This window comes from Oryzias latipes, chromosome 9 (genome assembly GCF_002234675.1).
Source record: "Oryzias latipes chromosome 9, ASM223467v1".
NCBI lineage: Eukaryota > Metazoa > Chordata > Actinopteri > Beloniformes > Adrianichthyidae > Oryzias > Oryzias latipes.
Genome location: NC_019867.2, coordinates 5,244,056 through 5,260,632, shown reverse-complemented (window position 1 = coordinate 5,260,632; position 16,577 = coordinate 5,244,056). Strand labels below are relative to the sequence as shown.

Sequence of the window (16,577 nt, the reverse complement as noted above, 5' to 3'; positions counted from 1 at the left end):
GATTTACATTGGATTTGGTCTTTAATTAGACTTCTTCCATAACTGAATTCTAATCATTCAATCAGTAACATATTTGAAAGGACCAACATTTTTTTCTTCTTTACACCTGTTGGGGCAGTTTTAGAACCTTTTTTTAGACAACACTGCGACAGACTGGCGACCTGTTCATGATGTCCCCTGCCTTCGCCCACAAGTGGCTGGGGTAGGTTCCTGCAGCCCTGTGACCCCAAAAGGGACAAAATGGTTAAGAAGATGAATGAATGTAAGACAACAAAGCAAGTTGTATCTCATCATGAGTACCAAATATAGCTCAAATGGGCTGCTGTTCGGCTATTTGTTTTTTTTTGCTGTGTTTTTTTTGCTATGTTTCTGGCCTGCCTGATGTTAGATATCTGGATCAAGGGTTTTTGTGAGTTAGAAAACAAGACACCGACTCTTGAGAACTGCAGTTTTACACCTGTAATTGTATCAAATGAAAATAAATTGTTTTAGCATTAGTATCATTTCATCTTTAAATCCATTCTTTTCTATGATCTCTCTGATGATCACATCAATATGAGATGAATCTATTGGGTTTGAATGTGATTTTATTTGGCGCTTCAATCTGAGAACCACGTTTTATCCATTAAGACAATAGAATAAAGCTTAAACTATGCTTCTGCCAGCAAGTCTCTATGTAAAAAGCGCACACAGATAAGTCAACAGATAGTTTCCAGATCAATCTCTGCGACATCCTTCTCCTCCAGACAAGCCCCCCACGTGGGGGTCTGCATTATCCCCAATCCTTCTGGATGTGATTGGGCGCCTCGCGGATGAGTGGCAGGTGGATGCAGCTCAGCGTGCTCACTTTTCCTCGCTATTGGCTGTGTTAAAATGACTGCTCCTCCCGCAGACCACACACCATTAGCTTTTGGGGGGGAGGGCTTCGCGAAGGAGTCGGGAAGTTGTAGTTCTTCGCGGCGAACGCGCATCTGTGCGGCTTATTATCGACTATTATGAATTAGACTACACGTCCCGACGTCACGGTCCGGGCATCTGTAATTGCCGTGAATATGTAATTAAACTCGTACGACTGGCTGCTTCTAAATTTGGCGTCGTCGGGGCAGGCTGGTACAGTCGATGCTGCGCGAGGATGTGAGCTGGAACGGCGGAGCGACACGCGCGCAACAAACGGGACCGAGTGGAGAAGCTTACTCGAGTTGGAAGCAGATATGCCCAAAAGTTGAAGTGTTTTTTGGATCGCTTTGCGACTTTTGCGCACATAATGAGACACCGGAAATTGTGAGGACGATTACTTTGGTCTTTTTAAAATCATCATTGGTTGGGCTTTTTTTCTTCTATTTTTTTAAATATTTTGCAGAGTCAACAATCCTCCTAGGATGTTCTCAGTCTTCACCGAACCAGCTCAAAGTCATTAACCGTCAACAAACTAGCATTTTACGCACGGAGGAGGGAGATCGGAGCTGGCACATTCCCTTTGGATGAACTTTACAAAACATCTTCAATGATTCGAGATCTGAGCAAGATGTACCCCCCGGCCCGGCATCCGGTAAGTAGATGTCATCGAGGGTCAACTTGTCAAAACGGCGCAGATTTAACAGCCGCGAGCCTGATGCGTAATCAGTTTAAATCAAGTTTCCGTGCCACTGCGCCCTTGCACAGACAATTGCGCTCATTGTCAAGTGTCCGCAGCTGTGTGCGTGTGACTGTGACTGTGCGGGGGTTGACGTGTGACAAGACTGGGTAAAACCAAAAAAAAAAGAAAAAAGCTAATGACAGAGACCTTTTGTAAGCCACATTGCCATCCGTGTGAGAGTGCCGTGACCCTGAACTCTGGTGGCTCAGTTCTTCCTGCTCTTTTTCTTCACACGCTGTTGCATCTGGGTTGAGGTCCCCCACCAGCCGGGCCAGCCATTCAAGTTTACTGTAACTGAGTCCTGCGACCGGATCAAGGAGGAGTTCCAGTTCCTGCAAGCCCAGTATCACAGGTGAGAGTCTGGATGGAGAGTGGCATTCATCCTGCAAGACCGTTGAAACACTGGAAATGCTTGTAATTGCTTGTGCCATTTAAAGAAACAACACTAAATTAATTACCATCAACAAAACAAAATATAGATTTTTAAAAATAAACTGCAGCTAATGAGCAAAATTAGGTTATGTTAAGAGATCTTTTTTTGGATCAAAAAACGATTTGTAGTAAAAGTAAAAATAGACTTATTTTTTTGTTTGGAGAAACAAGAAATTAAAAAGAATAATACTTAAAAATGAATTAAAAAAAAGGTTGTGGTTTCAAATTACTTGAAAATAAATGGACTTCTTTGATGCTGCCCTGCTGTGAAGGATGACCAACACATCTAGTATGCATGATGCAATGACTAGAAATGCCACACAGAAGCAGGTTTTCCTATGACTACTTAATGAAATATTTTTTTTACTCAACTTCACAAGATGAAGATTTTATAAAAACACCCACCTCAGTCTCTCTATGTGCAGTTCACACAGTGGCCCCCCTCTTGTTTTAGGTCCATCTGTCATCAGTGACTAACCGCAGGTACACCTCATCGACCCGGGGTGCACGTCTTTCCAAGTGCAAGTGGTGTGAAATACCATTTTACCTGAAATGATGAAGTGTGAAATACGTCGCTATAGGGGTTAACCGTAAGCGCGACACCAATGCATAATAATCGCCCACTTCTAGGCACCTTGTAATTATTACCCAATCACCTACTGAGATGAACCAGTGGTCCAGGTTTCTGGTCAATCCCCAGGCAGAGCAGTTTCAGCTGAGGATAATGAGCAGCATGCTTAATGGTGCAGCCACCCACATCAAACGGCTTCATAGCAGCAAAGTCCTGACAGGACGGAGGCAGGGGTTTGGTGAAAAAAGATGGATCAGACAAACCTTAAGGTTACACCTCTGGACTAAAGCTTTGATGGAAATGCTTAGTGTTTGTTCATTTATAATTTTCATGGTCAAAAATAAAACTATAGAGGAAGTAAGAAAAACAATTTCCTGCATGTTAAATGTTTCTGGTAACTCGCCACCTTTAAGAGAGATAAGCTTTTGTGTCAAATGGATTCGCATTACGGCTGCTTTTTTGTTGATGCTGCAGTTTAAGCTTTCGCTCACAGTGAAAGAATATAGGATGAGGTTTGTGTGTTTGTTCATTGATCCATTAATTACTGCTCAGCACCTGCTGAGTAAGAGCCTGTGTCTCCAGGAAGAAGCTGCTGCCGTCTAAACAACTTTTCTCCTCTTTTGTTGTTGCACTTAAAATAAGAGGATGTGAAATCAATAAAACACAGATTTGAACTTTTAAGTAAAATATATATATATATATATATATATATATATATATATATATATATATATATATATATATATATATATATTTCCCTAATTTAGGTTGGTTGTGGAATAATGTGGTCATTAACTAATCTAAGATGTTGTTTGTGCCTTTTAGCCTGAAAATGGAATGTGAGAAGCTGGCCAGTGAGAAAACTGAGATGCAGAGACACTATGTTATGGTAAGTCTCCCTTGGATGTGTCCTTGGTGTTTTGGGCTTAAAGAAGATCAAACAGAACACGTTTGGATAACCTCACTTTGATCTGTCTCTTTCAGTACTATGAAATGTCATATGGGCTGAACATTGAGATGCACAAGCAGGTAAGAAGGCTCCTTATTAAAGTTGTTACACAAAGATTTCTGTGTCTGAGGGATGCAGGCAGAGAATAGAGGATTTTTAGGTTTTTTTTTTTTTTTAATTTGCAGATGTTGTTGGATTCGTAAATATTAACTATTGATTGTCACAGTCACAATGCTCGTGCAAGGCTTTTTACCTGAAAAGACAATTTGCAGTTACTGAAATGAGGTTGCCAATTTTGCTTTTCTTTACAAAGCGTTTTAATAGTTTTGCTCTTTACTTTAGTACAACTCTGAGTAAGTGGAACCTCCTAAATGGTTTTTGCCTGAAGAAAGCTCATTGTTTCAACCTTAACCCCTTTGAAACATAGTGGGAATTATCAAGTCTGCCACTGTTCAAGATCAAAATTGGTAAAAATTAAAAGATTATTGAAAATATTTCTAAATCTACTACATTTTTAGCTGTCTCATTAAAAACCCACTCTTTTGAGCTCGTCTGAATTTTCAAAGGTTTTAAGTATGATTTTTGAGAATTTAAGTAGGATTATGCTGTTTTTAGCCAAAATAAAATAAAGCTGTCTTGGGTTTTGTCTATGAGTGGATGCATCATGATGAGGCAAAGCAGGGAGATCTTCTATGTCACAAATAGAATCTAACGCAATTTTTTTTTGGTCTGCTCCTGATTCACAACGATTTGACTAAAGAAATATTCAGAAATGCAAGTTTAAACTTAATTTACTTAAATTTAAAAAACGCCACAGGAAAATGTTAAAAACACCACAATTTTTATCTGAGTGGTTCTTTAAATAAATTACTTTGTTGTGCCTCTAAACAGAACTTTATTTGTAGCCTACTTTATGAAAAAGAGCATATCTGGTTTTTGTGTATCTGTTTTTTGTTGCAAAAGTTTCTTATTTATCACTATTTTCCAGAGTTATTAAAAGAAGCATCATTTCTAAAAACAAACAAAATCAGAGAACCAAAATCAAGCCTTTGAAATCATAAAAGACAAAGAAAGAACAAAATAGACGGAACAGGAATTTGATTTCACTCCTCATTTGTCGTCTTTCAGCATGGTTACCTTGCTTGCCGGGGGTGAACAGTCATTTCCCATGCAAATAATAATTTCATCGGTTTTAATTGAAGCAGAAAATGGTCTGAAAATTGACAGGAGCCAGAGCGAGTTTGGCCTCTAACGAGCCTTTACGTTATTGCTGCCATTCCTCGGAGCACAGAGGGTCATTAGCATAAATGTCGGTGTTAACACACAATCAATGGACTACGACTAAGCAACTACACATTCACTTCCACAAAGATGTAGTGTGGATTTCTGTGAGAGGCAGTAATAAATACTCAGCCTTTGTGCAGTTCTGTGGAAGTGTTGCTTTTGTAGGTTTACTTATTGTGAGTGTGGGCTTACCGGGCTGTACACATTGCATGTGTTGACTTGGTGTGTATTTGTCTGTAAGCACACTGTAGCTGTTGATTTTGTTTTGTATGCACTGTTGTGAATCTATAAACATAATGCATGTGTGCGTGTGGGTGTGTGGGTGTGTGCTGCTTCTGCAAACACTTGTTTCCATGTGTAAATGTGGCACACATGCAGCTTTTTACTGGCACACTAATCAGGGTTGTCTGATGAAATATGGGGTGTCTACTATAAATCTCGGCTGCCTGCTGTTGTTTGTACGTATGTGTGCGTGTTTGTGTGTGTGTGATTTGTGTTTGTATGGACCAGACAGACAAAATGAGACTTGGTAAAAGTAGCCTGTAGCTCTGTGTGGTGCCGAATGATTTCTGTCAGGAGAGCGAATTCCTAATTTCTGCCAGCAGTCCGTGCGTGCTTTAAATGTGCAGAGCCTCATGTGGCGCCCGCTTTTGTACACGTGTGTTTTTTGTGTGAGTGAGCAGCACGCCTGGGCGCTAATGCGTGCTTTCTCTCCTGGCATTCAAAATTGCAATAAAGAGTTTGTGGCTGGCCGGGTGGATGAGTGGATTGAACAGACGGGTGATAGTGGTGATGTCTCTTGTGGGGGTGGGGGGTGGGGGGAGGTTGAGGCAGTTAGCCTCTACTGCTAATTGAGCCGCTAATATTGCTTGTTTAGCATTTTCTAAGGGTAATAGGCCCATTGATTTCTGGCTCTGCTCTCTGTTTTATTTACACAGAAGAGCTCTGGTGCCCAGGGAGAGAAATGTACCGACGCTCGTTAAAGAGAAATTGACTCGTAGATGGAGGAGAGGACAGGCTGGGGGGTGGGATGGAGGGGAGGAGTGGATGGGTAGGGGGTGGTGGAGTGTAGGGACTGAGAGAGGACAGCTAATCAATTGCAAATTAGCGAGGCTGAAAGAGAAATAAAGGAAGAGCGGGATGTGCAGAGAAGAGGAAAAGAGGCACGATGACAAAGTGCTGAAAGAAGGAAGTAATAAGATGTTTAGATACTGAGGATGGATGGAGATTTCAATGAGCTCTGGCAGGTTATTTTACTGCAGCGGGAAAGAGAGCCATTTGTTTCCAATGGGAGGACTTTGATCACATAGACTTTTATTTTTGCCATTTTGATACTTGAATTTTTAAAAACGTTCAAAAAAATAAAGAAGTCAAATACACCTTTGAGGAAAAACAAGGTTTAACAATTTTAAATAGAATTTAGTTTTTATTTTGGCCTGCAACAGTGCTGGGGGGTATTCCGGAAAGCAAGTTATGCTAGTTACCACGGTAAATTTGAGGCTACGGAAGCGGATAACCTCAGCTTTCAGTTCCAAAAATTGAGGTATGATTCAGGGTATGTCAAGTTGCCATAGCAACTCATGCTCTGAACATAACCTGGTCTGGAGCAGGTTTAGTTGAAGGTTAGTTTGTTTTCAGAGAGGTGGAGGAGCATGGCGTGTCCATTTGAAGATGATTTAGTGGATGAAGAAGCTCAGATAATACTTTTTCCACCATGAGAGGATGATAAGATCACATATGGATGTTTAAAGATAAAATTATTTACATTAATCTAACTTAATTATTTGCTTCAGTTAAGATAAAATTATTAATTCAAGAAGTACAATAACAACAACAAAATATTGAGTTGGATAGATGTAAGAAATTAGGTTGAATACATTTAACTCAATTACTTGGTACCAATTAAATTCATTCATTTAAGTTAGATAAGTTGTGTGTGTATATATATATATATATATATATATATATATATATATATATATATATATATATATATATATATATATATATATATATATATATATATATATATATATATATATATATATATATATATATATATATATATATATACATCACAATGTAATTGGAAATATGATCAGAAACTCCTGCGTTTACTTTGTCTGTTCTTTTTCTCCAAGCAGAAACTCTTTCTTTTGCTGATGCAGCAGTATTACTTTTTTGATGGTTTTATAATGTTCATACGCTGTTAATAAAATCTCAGACTCCGTCTCAGTGACGTGTCGCGCTCTCTTTTGTTCTCTACGCGTTTCCATGGTGACTCCGTAAATCGGCGATCTATTGAGAATGTCTTTATGTTCATGCCGTGCACGTGCATTAACCCCGGGTTACCATGTCCAGTGTAATTACGCCAACTCATATCCGATCTTTTGGAACCGACATACCCCGAGTAAGCAAGTTCAGGCGGACTTCAGCCAGAGTTCAGGGTTAAAGTCAGGGGAGTTTAAACATGCTTTCTGGAATACCCCCCTGGACTGCAAGGACCAGATTGTTTTCGAAATTTTGATCAAAAATGTTGCCCCACCACATACTCAAACTCATAAAAAATATTTCCAAATTCATTAAGAAAACCAAAATACGTGTGTTGGGGATATCAAAAGAACATTTTAAAGTTTGACAAATATTATGGGATGGCTTTAGGACCTATGGCTTGAAAGCCATTTTGTGGTCAAATGTGAAATTTGACGTTTTTTGCACAAAATGGGAAAAGAGAAATTTAGTTCTAGCGATCTTCACCATAATTCACATACATGCCACCAGGTTAAGTCTATAACCGCAACCAAAGTTTCGTGGACCTTTCGTGGACCTTAAATTTTCGCTTTTACTACAAGCCACAAATTAAAACTCGTCCTAGGGATTTTTATCTATAGCCTCCAAACTCCTCAAGCATCATTAGGAAGGCACTTGGGAAAAAAATGTTGGAATTAGTAGTTGCAGATTTTGAAAGGCATTCATGTGGCGAGCTCAAAAAGTGGCACTTCCCTGCTGCTCTCATATCTTTAACCAGAATATTGTGAAAATGTATTACTTAAATCTTTGGCTCAGGCTGAACGAAACAATATGACATGTGATATGAACTTATTAGGAATGTGGGCGTTGGTAACAAAAAAACATTACTTCCAAGGAATCCAAAAGTTTACTTGTACCCCAGGCCACAAAAAATAAAATGGTTGCTATGGAGATAAAACGGACAGAAAAGCTGGCATTTTGGAAAAAAATGTTGTTTTTTCCGTGAATTGGTCACATGCAGCTCTGATCTATGGAAGCATATGTGTCTCATATTTCAAAATATATGGTCTATACCGCACATGCTTTTTAATTTTTACGATAAAGCTGCGTTCGTTGACTAAAAAAAGTCGATTAAAAAAGGTGAAAGAAAAAGAAACTTCCCGGTTGAATGAAAGTCTAAATGAAAAAAACAAAAACAAAAAAAAGCTGCTACCCTTTTCTTTTAAGAAGACACAAATATTAAATAAGTTAGAGACAAAGAGGGACAAAGCAAAAATAGAACAGTGTGGACAAGGAGGTTGGGAAATTTTGTCAGAAGCTGGAAAGTTCAGCATGGTGGGAAAATCTGATTTTTTATTTTATTTTTGAGTCAATGAACACATGTTTATTGGGAAAATGAAAAAGCAGGCGTGTAGCTACCGCTCAGTCGGTGAGGGCAGGTTAAAGGGGGTGGCGAGTGCAGGGGTGGGTCATACAATGCCACTCATGACTGTAATTATTAGCTTTCCAGGTGTGAATAAAAAAAGAAATCAAACAAAACCTCTAAATTTAAAATGAAACATGGTCTTAGAGTGCTTTTATAGTAGGATAGTCCTGAAGTCTGCCTTAAATGTGCCAAGTTAATGCAAATAATTTTCACATTTGATTTGATTTGCTTTCACACATGGCGCTCTGAACGAACGAACCAAAGACTGAAGCGGATCAAACTGAATGAAAATATTCCATTCCACCTGCTGCTCACATATGAGGCGGTTGTTTGTTAAGCTCCTAATCAAACCAAGGTTTACTTGTTTGATTCACATCAGAGTTCAGGTTTTAAAAAAGCTTTTTGAATAAAAAGATTCAAAACAATCTAAAGTTTTATTTAGTTTTGTAAAAGAGTTATCAGGTTGGTAATAAACACATTAAATAAATATAAATACATTCAAAGGAATTATTTTTTGTTTTTTTAGCTTTGTTTTTAGGTTCAAGGCGCAAACCAGTTCAGATAGAAAAAAAACCTTCTTAACGTTTCAAGAGAAAGAAAACAAATTACAAATACTTCAGTGTTAAAAATGTGTTTAAACGTAATTTTTAAATGTATTTTTATTGCCTAAGTGCTCAAATGCTTATCTAGGCTACTTCTTAGCTGAGAGTTACCAAGATACTAACATACTATTTTACTTTTTTTATGTTTTATTTAAAAACATAGAAGAAAAGTCCAATTTGTCCAATGAACCAAAATCAACTCTGCAATCACTTTAAAAAAATTGTCTTTTGTTTCTGCACATTTCTCTTGTAATCATTTAAAGGAAATGCAGTTGAATGTCATGTGATCGCACTTTATTTTCTCCTGCTGGAATGAAGAAGATCCCGACCCATCTGGCATGTCATGGGCTCCAACAAGAGCCGCATTGTGTCAACGACATATTGAATTTTCTCGTTGAGCATTTCTTGCGTTCCTTTCTTGTTTGCAGCCTGAACTGTTTGTAACCTGTCTTTACAGCACTCTTTCTTTTCCCTCTTCGTCCAATCAAACTGTTTCTCTCCCACACACACTCAAACACACTCTGGTCATAGGGGAATATAGGCTTTATATGGTCAGGTCCATTAGGTGTGTTAGCTGGTGGTGAAAAGTGCTGCTGATGTGGTGCTTATAGAGTCCCACAGGGGAGATGGACATTTGATCACCGTCAGACCCAATCTGACTCTGGTTGTCCTGTCTGACCTGATTTTATTACTTTTGACTCTTAACAGGACTATTTTATTGTAGGCGTTACTTTTTAAGCGATTATTATTTCTTCTTTGCAAAACATCTTAAAGGGTTTATTGCATGCAAAGTAAAATGTTTAGGCTTTAAAGTGTATTACAATGTTAATTCCTCAAAAAAAAAAAACACTCCAAAGCGGTATTTTGATCCATTCATCTATTTCTGAGTATTCCTCTGAAAACCTGCTCTCCGAGCAGCTACCCCTCCCAATCCACCAAAGCGAGCGGGTTATTATTATTAGGGTTAGTCACAGCAGCCAAAAAAGGCATAATAAAAAAGAAAAAAAAGTCACACTTTTGAAAGAAAGGCGTTATTTGCACGTAAAATACGACACTCGGCTCTTGTGCAAAAATATGTTACCTAGTTGCTGCTGCCGCTATAGCTACCATAACCGTTCGGCCTGGAACTTCCGTTTGGGGTCCTGGGACTAACGCTGACGTCACATTATGTGATTGGCTGTACGTTGGTCCGATGAAGTGTCAGATAGCGATTGGTCTGGACAAATTACGATACTACCATAGAAGAAGATATTATGAAGTCCGTTGTAAACAAACACAGCTCCGACATAAAGCCAGATTGTCTTCCAAACGTTCCTTTATTTTGTTATGATTATTATTGAATGCATGTTCGCTTATAGTTGTTTTAATCTGTGCGCCCAGTGCTTTATTATTGGCAGAACGGTCCCGGAAGAACAACATTTAGCCGTGTTAACAACATTTTCAGCCATGGCTGAACTTAAACAGGGATAATAATAAACATGTCTTTTAAAAAAATTACAAAGAATATTGTCAGACACAATTAATGAGGGAAAAAAACTTTAGGTTACAAAAGAAACGTGAAATGAAAATTTGTAGAGCCCGAGCAGATCTCCACGCTACGTAGTTTGTCCAAGTGGGGTTACCATAGTGTGAGGTAACCTTCAGTCGAAAGGACCCCGAACGGAAGTTCCAGGCCGAACGGTTATGGTACCTACACCACGTGTTCGAGGAGCTAACGTCAACCGTTTTTAGATTCATTGCTACATGGAAGCATTGACTGTGTATATCATTTACAATGCATGGAAAACTTGGATGATATTGCCATTTGAATGCTCCAAATATGAAATCACCGATTTCACGAAGTGAAAAACTAATCAATACGAGCATTTTGCGAAGACTATTTGTGAATCCACTGTGTTCTGAAGATGAAAATGTTGGTTTATTAAAATATACATTTAAATGTATTTATTTATCAAAAATTGTTTATACGCAATGCATTGTGGTTTATATTCCCCAACTGACTGACTACTGGTTGTTCGCAGAGACTTGGGAGAAATTTCTAGGGCACTCAATTTTAAAATTGTAGATTTGGACAGCACTATAAAATGGTGCACGCACTATGTAGTGAAGGAATTTGGACAAAGCCTGTGCCTCAGTGGCACTTCTTCTTCTTCACTGCTGTCAGTAGAAAATACTAATACAGACACCAACAGTGCCCTCTAGCAATTGGTAGAGGGCACTGCAGTTTTGTTTGGCTCAAACAAAACTGCATATTAATCGTGCCTTAGTGTTAATCGCATCACCAGCCAAACTATGCAAGAAAAAATGTGATGTATACTCTGAAAAATATTACTGTATATTTTTGACAAGCTCCAAGCCGAACATCCTGCTCACAACTCAGAGGTAAAATTCGAACTAACTCCTGCCGCTATGCAGAAACTATTAACTAGAAAATGACAGTTTTATTTTTATTTTTTTTGGCTAAAAACAGCATAATTACAATTAAAATACCACTGGGAATGCATTGAAATAGTCAAAAAGATGATTGACTTTAAGAGATAAATGCCTTTTCTTGCTGGCTGCAGTGTACTAAAAGCCTTAAATAACTCAACAGATTAACACATGACAAGAAACTCATATTTGACTAATACATATAAGATCTTTTTCAGCTACAGCTGTTGGAAAATCCCACCTTTTTTTCTTATAAGTTTAATTTATCGGGAAGATCACATTTTCTCCCTATTGATACTAGAGTTAGACAGCGTCCGCCCACTGATTTGTTCCTTTTCATCTGAAGGAAGATTCTCCAGCAGCTCACAAACAAGGTCACAGATAGATTCAATACCCATGATCTCACCTTCGAGTTTGTGGGACCTTTATGTGACCCCAGAGTCCTCTAAACTAACAATATGCTCCATGGATGGACCTGAGGTCCAGGCTTGGGGACTCATTGTTTGCTTGTTTCTTGTCATTTATTCACTGTCAATGGACGGGTCGAGGTCGAAGCTGAGTCCTAATTGTGGCAGAAACAAACTCCTGAGGTTTGAACAAACAGCAGGACGCTTGCAGAAGAAAAATGGAAAAAAAGAGCGTAGCCTTTTGGATCCGGTCTCTGCAGCGGAGACGCGTTGAACAAAAAGGCTCACTTCTCTGCTCTCTGGCCTACAGTCGCTACGGTTTGCCACCGATGTAAAATGTCAGCTGAAATTGGTTGTGTTGCGTGGTGGAAAATCACCTCCATTTTTATTTCTGCTCCAGCGTCTTTGTTTCCATTTTGAGCCCATATCTTGGTGTCAGTTCTTTAAGGGGGATTGGCACAGGTATAGAACAAACGTTTTCATGTATTTGTAAATAATTGAAAGCATAATTTATAGTTTTTCATTTAATTCCATTTCGAGTTTTATTGATTTTTTTTGTTTTATGAAAGAACATTCGCATTTTTGGTACATAAATCAGATCTATTGTGGATAAATAAAAACGTGGTAGACAATCAAAGCATGAGAGCCACAAGTTTCCAAACATAGTTTTGAGGAAAAAAACGACAATAATGGTTTCATTTGAATTAGAAATTTAACAGAAAGGGATTGATTTTATTAATATTAGACTGACTGGTGACTGTAAAAGTTTTTTTTTAGTTGTAACTGTGAGGGTGTGTGTTGTATTTGTGGCCTGCAATGGACTGGTTAGCTGTCCTGAGTGAACTCCGCCTCCCCCCAACAGTAGCTGGGTAGATTCCAGCAACCTTGTGACAGGGATAAGCAGGTATGGATGGATGTATGTATAATCCATCCCCCCGGGAGCAAAGTTTGACTTAAAGTAAATTTTATTGAGCCAGAAATTGGAGATGATTGAAGTTTTTCGGTCGACAAACTTTTTCTCATCTTTGTGGAATATTTTTGGAGGTCACTCTTCTCAGTAAGTCGCTGTCACTTTATCTTTTAAATAACTTGTTTTCTCTGTCTGGTTCTTTAATTATCTATGTGTTAAATGTGTTGGCCTTTGAGTAACCCCTGTTTCCCTATAAACATAATAATTATCAATAAAAAAGACCTACTCTGTTGAAGATAATGTTTTTGGTATTTCTAACATGTTCTTGTGGCATTTTTCTGATGATGGAGGACATATTTTAAACAGCTCAAGCCTTTCTGAGTGTTTCTTTATTCAAATTATTGTTAATCAGGAGCAGACAGAAAAATTCAGTTTGAAAAAGAGCTTAATTGTGATGTAAAAATACACTGGATGGGCCACATCCTCACTGCTTTTAGTCTCAGCAACAGGTGAAGGAAAAAAGGGGGCGGGGTTGCTCTGAACCAATGGTCCCACATTAACAAGTCGAAATTTCTAATTTATTTTCATTTTATTCGTTTATTTGACAGGGGGATTGTACAGTTAGCCAAAGGGCTAGTTTTCATGTGTTGTCACTGGATTGCTGCTGAAGTCCTATTATATCAGATATCACATCAGAAATGTCAATTATGCTATTATTATTGTGTGTGTGGGTGTGTGTGTGTGTGTGTTGGAGCTGCTGGGATTACTTTGAATTTCTGAGTATATGACCTCAGGAAGTGTTTCAGTTTAAAGTTCACACGAGGAAGTTTGGAAATGTGATTTCTGAGAACAAACAGAATGAACGGATATTATCCAGTCCTCCCAAATGTAGAAGCAGAGGAAGCGGGTCTTGCATGTCTTGACTTTTTAAACTGCAGCACAGATTGGTGTTTGCCTTAAGCAGTACCATCAGTTCATTTTCCAGCTGTATAAATATTGAGCATGGTCAACACCTAACCCTAAGATTCCCTTGAGCATGGCACTTAAACTCCAATCTGCTGCCTCAGTGGAGAATCCCAAAGACTAATATGTAAGGGACAGCTCCCCAGTGTAGATGAATAGGAAAGGCAGAAAAAAAGTCATGTGTGCTCAGCTAGTATAAAGATCAAATATAAAATGTTAGCGTTTGATGTGGCCTGTGTTGTTGATAAGTCAATTAAGATTAAAGTTCCACTCTGGTCATTTTCTGATCTATTTTTAAACCGTTCCCAGGAGCTTGTTAATTACAATTATGCAGTTTTTAGCGAAAAATAGAAAAACCTGTGTCATTTTATAGGACACAACCGTGGAAGTTTCTTCAGAAATTCACCTCTGAGTTGCGGGTGGGACTGTTGGGGTGGTGAAAGCCTGCCCCTACTTCCTGTCATCCATCTAGCTTACATCCCCTCACAGCCTCAAACTAACGTTACTGGTGCAACAACGATGGCGAGCTTTGTTGCTATCAAGCCGTACAAGTTGAGTCAGATGCCAGCTCAGTCAAGGAAAACAGACGTACGTGGATTTTGACGTCTACAAGTGTATTTTCAACATCACAAATACGATCATTTTTAAACTACTGATCCTGATTCAAAACGATTTGAATAAAGAAATACTTAGAAGTGCAAATTCAATCTTACTTTTCTTTATATACATGTCCTCCATCAGACAAATGCTAGAACATATTAAAAACACCATTTTCATCACAAAGGGTCTTTAAAGAAGAGAAGTAGATTAGAATTGGATTCTATTCTTGGTGATAATGGTATAAATGTTATTGTAACAATTTTTAAATATTACACCATTTTCAAATCTTTTGTGTATCTCTGTTAGCTTCAAATCTTCTTTTTTTGAATGATTTTATGCAAGATTCAGGAGCAGAGGTTCAATAGGGATCGATGTGTACAGTTGGAGGTGTTAATTATTTGCTTTGATCGAGACTTTGTCTTTTTGGAGACCAGTTCCTCAATTGATTCCAGTATTTAGGGCTCTGTGGATATCAAGGATAATGCTTTTGTTTGTACAAGTTCACCTTTTGAAAACAGCTAACTAGAGATGATGCTCCTGTCTGCAGTTCCCTCAGAAATGCCTCCTCCACTGGTATTCACACTGAAGTGCTTTTCTTGTTTGACTGCGAGAGGAAATGCTTTTCAGGCGGAGCGGTACCAACTGAACATTAAAACTAAAAGAAATGATGCTCCTCGTGTCCCAGGAGCCCATTAGTATGCATTTCTGTGAGAAACCGTCTTTTGTCTGTGTTTATGTTTGGACTGGAGTTGCACTGCGAGCACTCCCATTGGGACGGTGGATCAAGCAATTTCCTGCCAAAGGAAAATCTCACCTCACTCTCTTGAGAGAGTAAGTGCTTATAATCTTTAAAAGCCAAGCCTTGGGTTTGGTAAAAACATCTGATAAATACAGAGAAGTCTGTGAAGGTGAGCAAAGCCTGTGCTAGTGGATTAGTGCATCTGTGTGCAGGCACGTTTGTGTTTATGTGGGCTGTGGTGCTGCAGTGTTGCTGGCGCTGATGGATTTATTTTAGTGGGTGCTGTGGGTTTGCTGTCGTTGCCTCTGGGGGCGTCTGTTAGCACTGATACCAAACTTCAACTCTTGCAGGGTTGTGCACATGAAACAAGTAGAAATGTTTTATTCACGAAGGCTTTTAATGTCCCTTAATTTAACTTAAGTGAAAAATAAATCTCCCATTTCCTTTCAGCCCTTTACTCAAGTGATGTTTCGTTTCCTTTCATTGTCAGAAAGTCAAAAACTTTTATTTTTACTCTAAAGTCCATCAGCAAGATTAATATTGATTCTTGTGAGTAAAGTTTAGTAAATAAGATAAGATGCCAGTCAATCTGCAGAGACAAAAAAATGCAGCTAAAAGGACAATTTTAAGCTATCTACCACATTTTTTTTTCCGATTTGTTTTTCTTCACATTTTTGCATAATTTATGTAATTTCCTAATTTTAAATAAAATAAAATCACTTAAAAACCACAGAAGTACAAATAATCCACGCAAAAAACACATAAATCAATGTAGAACATGAACTGTGTGATTATTGCGCTGTTTATGCAATTCATTAGAGATCCGTGCGTCAATTATGTAGTTTTTTGGTGAAATGTGCGCCGTATAGACGATATAAAGGTTATACATCGGCGGTACATGCATGAAAAGTCTGTCAGACATATGTGGAACAGTTGTGGAAAGCCACAAATGTATTTGATTTGTTTTCTAATGGAATATTGATTAAAAAAATAATTTTATTAGAAAAAAATAGGCAAAATGCGATTTATTTTTAAGAAAATATTGTGAAGTTTTACATTCTCCTTTTGCTGTTACTGCCCCCAATTTTATCAAACATTTATGAAATTGATTATAAGGCTCTATATTTCAAACTTCAGCTAAGTATTGTAACACTTAGATCCCTCTAATGATAGGCTATCATCTTTATGACTAATGTTTACCCCTGAACCTTTGGTCTTTTATTTATAGTGCCATAGAAAAAGGCATATTTTATCAATGACTCAATGAGTGAGTCCTCTTTCACACATTATTATTAAAATATTTCTAGTTTGAACAGGTGTTCTTGGATGGATCTATAGGTTATATAGTGGCTTCATTTGCTCTGGAATAATGGTTTGA

At 38.2% G+C, this 16,577-nt stretch overlaps 1 protein-coding gene across 4 annotated transcripts in view; it reads left to right on the top strand.

Annotated features, from left to right (window-relative positions):
• The first annotated feature begins 792 nt into the window (after window positions 1–792).
• LOC100125464 (transducin-like enhancer protein 4) overlaps window positions 793–16,577 on the top strand; it is a 40,733-nt gene continuing 24,948 nt past the window's right edge. For 2 of the 4 annotated variants that reach the window (XM_004072133.4, XM_011478854.3), the window contains exons 1-4: window positions 793–1,549; window positions 1,891–1,988; window positions 3,465–3,528; window positions 3,624–3,668. In XM_004072133.4, the coding sequence (XP_004072181.1) occupies window positions 1,505–1,549; window positions 1,891–1,988; window positions 3,465–3,528; window positions 3,624–3,668 (252 nt within the window). In that variant the 5' untranslated portion in view covers window positions 793–1,504. The remainder of the gene's footprint in view (window positions 1,550–1,890; window positions 1,989–3,464; window positions 3,529–3,623; window positions 3,669–16,577) is intronic. The other 2 variants (XM_011478855.3, XM_020705721.2) reach the window with 2 other exon arrangements.